The sequence below is a fragment of the Sinocyclocheilus rhinocerous genome, unplaced genomic scaffold (assembly GCF_001515625.1).
Source record: "Sinocyclocheilus rhinocerous isolate Xijiao unplaced genomic scaffold, SAMN03320098_v1.1 scaffold2849, whole genome shotgun sequence".
Lineage (NCBI taxonomy): Eukaryota > Metazoa > Chordata > Actinopteri > Cypriniformes > Cyprinidae > Sinocyclocheilus > Sinocyclocheilus rhinocerous.
In genome coordinates, this window is record NW_015642055.1 from 419279 (window position 1) to 426359 (window position 7081).

The 7081-nt window shown below is 35.2% G+C and overlaps 1 protein-coding gene across 1 annotated transcript; it reads left to right on the forward strand.

The window, feature by feature from the left end:
* Positions 1-1207: 1207 nt before the first annotated feature.
* Positions 1208-2334, forward strand: LOC107755558 (heat shock 70 kDa protein-like). The gene is made up of 3 exons (XM_016572427.1): positions 1208-1325; positions 1744-2171; positions 2311-2334. Exons 2-3 carry the CDS (start codon positions 1767-1769, stop codon positions 2332-2334), a joined length of 429 nt encoding a protein of 142 aa, XP_016427913.1. The 5' UTR covers positions 1208-1325; positions 1744-1766.
* The last annotated feature ends 4747 nt before the right edge of the window (positions 2335-7081 follow it).

The following is a 7081-nucleotide window of genomic DNA, read 5'->3' on the forward strand; positions in this document are numbered from 1 at the left end:
TCGCCCTGGTGCCATTTTGGAGAATATCCACTGAATGTAATCAGCATATGCTATTCTTTGTCAGCTGTGTCACGCATGAGTCATGACACAGCTGACAGAATAGCATACGCTGATTACATTCAGTGGATATTCTCCAAAATGGCACCAGGGTGACGGGGAGGAGACGAATTGTTGAATAAAGTCGTTATTTTTGTTTTCTTTGCATATAAAAAGTAATCTCGTAGCTTCGTAAAGTTACGGTTGAACCCCTGATGTCATTTGGCTATTGGTTCATTTCACAGCCCACAAGTTCACTTAGTAGCTTTAAACAAATTGTGCATTTGTAATTTCATAATAATGACACATAGGTGTTTTATGTACTACTGAGCAGATCAGAAGGGATAGAAATAGTCTTGAGAAAAATGCAAAATAATGAATGTAACAGAGCCCTCTGTAGACAATAGAGCAGAATGACTGCAACAAAGTCTCCAATGTTCCAGAATCATCCGAATCATCTTTAGCTTTATTGCAAATCAAACACATACTAATTCCCACTGGCTTATCAACTGAAAAGAAAAAGAAATAAAAGGAAAAAATACAAATACAACATAAGATAATTGAGGTACTGAAAAACCCATATTCCACCAAAATACTTCAGTTATATTATCAATTGAATGGAATCAATTAGTTTGACATTAACTGGGCAAAGATCCTCTTATTACACACTTGTTTTAATCTAAGATTCAGTCATTCGTTTGATTATCTGCAAAATTTAATTAAAACCACGATTTTAATTTACGTAGCCTACAGAAAAATAACAAACATTTGTTAATTGTTTATTTACCACTACGATCTTTAATTTTGCCTTGATATTCGAATTTATTTGAAACAAGTTTCTACATGAGTAACATATAAATAACCTAGGAATGTTAACCTGTTTGTAGGCTTATTTGCTTTTAAAATACATTTCCGTAACATCAACAGTTGATAAAAGTTCATGTTTAAAAATAACACTATTACAGATTAAGAGGTTCACTATAGTTTTATGATCTCACGTGGCCCCAAGATGAAACAGAAAACTCCAGAAATAGCTAGAACTGTCTGTCTATGCGATGACGCAGCTGTGTGGGTGGAGCCGTTCTACTGTGCCGCGTTTTGATTGGTCGAATTCGCTGGCACTTTCGAGAAACTTCAGCAGCGCAACCCTGGACAGTATAAAACACGGCTGATTCCATCAGGTCGCCGTGTACTTCAGGAGAGATCTGACTTACTGCGGAAAGAGAGCTATAACGAAGTGAACTATCCAAGCAACGAGCCACAGTTACGCCTGAAAGAATTCATACAAGGTAAGTTGAAAAATAATTAATACTACCACTATTCGTTTTTATTTCTATTGGAATTTCAATACTTATGCCACAAACTTGAAACGCTTAGCCTACTGTAAATTGTTTTTCTTATATGCATCTGTTTCACGATTAAGTGTCAACATAAATGTGATGAAGAGTCGCCTAATGAATTACTAATTCGAAATCTATTTAAGTGTGTATTATTAGGCTATATTTGTGTATTATTATTATTATTATTATTATTAACAACAATAATTATATTAATAATAAATAATTAATTTAGTGTGAACATGCAAAAAATATATTTACATAAAAACAACTATCTAAAGTTTAACTTCAAAAATAACTAATTTAAATGGTGAAAATTATTGATTTTACATTGCAGTGATTTTGTTTTTCTTTTGCTTGTTGAATACAGGTAGACATACAAAGAAATCCAACATGTCATCTGCAAAAGGAGTTGCTATTGGGATTGACCTGGGCACCACCTACTCCTGTGTGGGGGTGTTTCAGCATGGAAAAGTGGAGATCATCGCCAATGACCAGGGAAACAGAACAACACCCAGCTATGTTGCCTTCACAGACACTGAGAGGCTCATTGGAGATGCAGCTAAAAACCAGGTGGCCATGAACCCCAACAACACCGTGTTTGATGCTAAGAGGCTGATTGGCAGAAAGTTTGATGACCCAGTTGTGCAGTCTGACATGAAGCACTGGTCTTTCCAAGTCGTCAGTGATGGAGGGAAGCCGAAAGTTCAAGTTGAATACAAAGGAGAAAGCAACTGTATCAGGGAGGGATGCCAGCTGGAGGCTGTGGAACTCAGGCACGTGGAGCATCAGGGGCCGGTGCTCAGGGGCCCACTATTGAAGAGGTGGATTAAAATACCTCAGAAATGGAATGGTCCAGGGACTGATGAAACTCATTTCTCTTTGACTCTATCTTCTTTTTTTCTCTTTTTTCTTCTCTAATTGCACATTATATTAGTTCACTCCATTTTGCTACTGTTAAACTTGACATTACTTAGTCAATATGTTTTGACTTAAAAATAAGCTTGGAATTTTATAAGATGTGATTTTAAATGATTTATCATTCATGTTTTTTACTGTTACATGTTGACGAATGTTGTGGTGAAACTGTAAATAAAATTGTTAATATTTTAAATTGTGTGGGTGTACTCTTTTTTTTATTTTATTTTTTATGTTCAGTTACATAAGATCGCTTTAAATAAAATAACAGTAAAGGTGGAATTTACAATCAACTCTCAGGCAGTATCCATATATTATGGGGTTTGTCACATTATAGATATAAGAATAATTGATATCAAAATGCCTACAGGCTTTAAAGACATTTATAATATATACATATGCAGACACCAGTTTTGAGTTTAAGGTGCAGCTTCTCTAATGACTTCAGGCCAAAATCCTTCTACACATTTATGCTGTAGTTCCTGACATAAGCAGCGGGGGTCAGCATGTCCTGACTTTAAAACAGACAAATCCCTGGACCTCATGTCTGCTAGAAGGCTTTTTAGTTGAACCCTGGCACCAGTACAGCAACAACAAAAAAAGAGACTATGGCATAATCTTCCTCGACTTTAGAAAATGAAAACTTCATCCAAACACCCTTCCAACACTAATTAACTTACTTCTTCATATGGAACACACAGTCCTTATATACAAAAGATGTTTAATTACCAATAGTGGAATTATGCAATTCATCTAGGAGAGCAACACCATCTGGAGTTACTAAAAGGATATTGAATGTCAAACTGTAGATAGAATTCCAAAGACGCACAAAAGTACATTACTTTACTGCTCATATCTTATTTCACTGTAACAAGAAGTTTGACGTTCAATACATCCCCAAGATTAAAACAAGACATGGACCATGGACAAGACATGTGACTGCAAACATGTATACAAGTGTTTATGCATACGAGTTACAAGTGGATAAATGTTCTAAGAAAACACTAAAATGTTGAACCCTGGCACCAGTACAGCAACAAAAAAAAAAGAGACTATGGCATAATCTTCCTCGACTTTAGAAAATGAAAACTTCATCCAAACACCCTTCCTACACTAATTAACTTACTTCTTCATATGGAACACACAGTCCTTATATACAAAAGATGTTTAATTACCAATAGTGGAATTATGCAATTCATCTAGGAGAGCAACACCATCTGGAGTTACTAAAAGGATATTGAATGTCAAACTGTAGAACACATTCCAAAGACGCACAAAAGTACATTACTTTACTGCTCATATCTTATTTCACTGTAACAAGAAGTTTGACGTTCAATACATCCCCAAGATTAAAACAAGACATGGACCATGGACAAGACATGTGACTGCAAACATGTATACAAGTGTTTATGCATACGAGTTACAAGTGGATAAATGTTCTAAGAAAACACTAAAATGTATCTCTCTTTTTGAAATAAACTGCTCTTTGACTAACGATATATAAATGCCAGTTTAAGGAATATTCTGGGTTCAACAAGTTCACTTACCAGCATTTGTGGCATAATGCTGATTAAAAAATGAGGTCAATACATGTTTGTATCTTGCAGTGATACAATTGAAACATTGAGTATTTGAACATTTATGTAACCCACAGTCTTATTTAGAGAAAAGGAGAGACGTGGAAATATTGTGGCACGGCGTTTTTGATTGAGCTTAACTTTTACTGTACCCAGAACATTCCTTTAATTGAACTGAAGCCATTAGTTTAGTCATCAGTAACACATTCGGCCGTCATTGTAACAGCTGCTGATGAGTTATAATGAGCACTGATTTAAGACACAGATTAGGGCTATTATGTTGGCATCAGGCGTGTCTCTGCTGTGACGGGAGCCAATAAGCCACATGTGCATGAATGTGAGCATTTCAGGAAGAGTGTGAGGCCACCATGTGTGAAGTACAACATTTCAGGCCCTTCCCCTATTAAGTTAAAGCAGTGTCCCTGGCATGACAAGGACGGCCCTTTTGGACTGAAGCATGCCAATCAAAACATGCCCCACCACAGAAAATACAACCTCAAGAATGGTAGAACAATAAACAACCCTCATCAAAACATGAGCGGGACAGTAAAGAGGATCCGCATACATATATAGCATGGACACATGACATGCTTTTAAAATCATCCTCTCCATGATCCCCACACATATACAGTACATTTAGCTGTTTGTTTGTTCCATAGTAACACTAAATCTCATCCTAATTGTATGGGAACAAATATTGTAACTCTATAGTGGACAACTGCACCTTCTAATTTATTATTAGACAAATAGATGCCTGAATGTATTTCTATACTCAAACACCCATGCAGAATGTACACTGTTTACCTCTAAGTTGATCCTGCCCAGTGCTGTTTACACATAATACAATCATATATATATGCTTACGCTCATAAACCAACTGAATATATACATACGCTAGAATATTTGTAAAAGAAATTGTTGTAAACAGGCTTGTAATTGACCACCAGGTTTAATTGTTTCCTTTTAGCAGATAAAAATGGCAACTGAAAATATGCATAAATGTCTTTATTAAGTTCTAGAAGATGCACTGTGTTTAGGACTGAATTATGTCAGTGAGTGTGTGAGTTCTAGACTTACAACCAATCAACAATGTCACTGTAAATACAAGCCTGTGACAGCTGCTTCTGAGACTTTTGTCTTTGTCATGTTTCGGCATGCTCACATTTGGTCCTCATTCTTGCACATATGCAAAAATGTGTACAAACTTACATTTTACCATTACTATTTATCAGTGTTGGGAAGGTTACTTTGGAAATGTAATAGGTTACAGATTACAAGTTAACGTAGTAAAGTAATGTAATTGATTACATTTGATTACTTTTCAAATGTTTTCAACCGTTAATCATTTTCAAACATTTAAACTAGGCAAGGTTAACCTTACAGTGGCACTCAAAGTTGCTTTGGTGCCCTGAATTTCACAACTCAATTACCCCGTAAGCCATTCATATAGGTTATGCTACAATGCTGAAATAACTGTAATATTAGTTCTGGCATGGTTACCAACCTTATTCAAGGAGGAAAAACTCTATATATTTTCAGTCAAAGGGTTCATAAATAGAAGTGTGGCTGGTAAAGACTTCTTTATCTAGCTAGCAGACTTGCTAATTTGTTATGAATGGAGATTAACATCGTTAAATAAATGACTGGGCATGCACCAAGCAATACAGAAATATGGTTTGAATCGCCTACTCATTAGGTGGGAATAGGCAATGCCTTTCCTATTTTAATTAATGACTGCTTACAGTTAACTGTAGGCTATGTTACATACATGCAGATGCTTCCTCAGGTTCAACATTGAAACCTTTGATGTCAGTGGCACTTTAATATGGGAAAACATATTTTGCACTGAACTGTTATACTTGCGCCCTTTTCTGATTTCTGGATTAAATGATTTTTAAATTTGCAGCACTGGAGCACATTTTTTTCTCACTCATCATGGTGGCAACTCTCAGACAGGTTGTTGCAAATCTTTCAATGGCAGTGGTGTGCTGCAAATTCAAACAAGAGAACCAATCAAAAGCATCAGAATAGCATAACTTTACTAAATAGCCTTTAAACGGCAGGAGGCAATATGCACATCAAAAACAGGCAAAAGCAGCAAACCCCCCCCCTTTGTAATCGTTAACATTTCAAGTAACTGTATTTTAATTACACATTGATTTCTCAGTAACTGTAATGGATTACACTTAGATTTATTTTTTTATTAAATTACATAATGCTGTTACATGTAACTAGTTACTCCCCAACACTGCTATTTATAATGCTATGGAAGATTTTTGTCAAAGTATATATTGAAAGCATAACTGACTAATCTGATCGTCATTATTTAAAATGCAATGCAAATAAATGTAATAGATTAATCTACCCACTATTCTTTGCCCAATTTAGTTTTATTTTTGTTTAACTTGTATTTTTAGGATTTGTGTTAAAGCAGACCTGTCAGGCAAAACATGTAAAATAAGTGTTATCATTAATTTAAACTTTAAATTAAAAAAATATATTTTAACTAAAACTACAGGTACTCTAAATGCATTTTCATGATTTACAAAACGTAAAATAAAAATGGTCACAAATTAATTTTAGTTTTAGAACTTTATATACATTAAACATGAAAATGCAACTGGCAATAAAACTAGACTGTGCTAAGAAATTAGCAGTTAAATATCTTTAAATGATAGTAGTTAGCTTAGCACATTAAACTTTGGCAGCCCTAAAATACTAAAACTACAATAAAATAAATAACCAAACTAGAACACACACAAACACAAAATTAATCATTTAAAAAATTTAATCAAAACAGCAAAGCGAACATTAAAACGAGAAAAAAGAAAATATCAATAAAAACAAAATGATTAAAAACTACAATAACCTTTCATAAAATTATTAATGCATAATAGCACATCTAGCAACAGGAGCATCACCAGACATGAGGTGCACATGCTCAGTCTGCTGCTGATGTTGTTGATGCTTATAGGATGATTATGATGATTAGCTGCTGCTGTAGCACATTGGTGGACTCGTTCGCATAGGTGAAAACATCAAGGGTTGCTATGCAACCATACTGGTGGTTGGGCCTTGTAAGGCCAGAGTCTGCTGCAGAGCAAGAGGTCGACACTCCTAAAGCCAAACTAAATATAACCTGAAGGGGGCAAAGAGAGAGAGAGAGAGAGAGAGAGAGAGAGAGAGAGAGAGAGAGAGAGAGAGAGAGAGAGG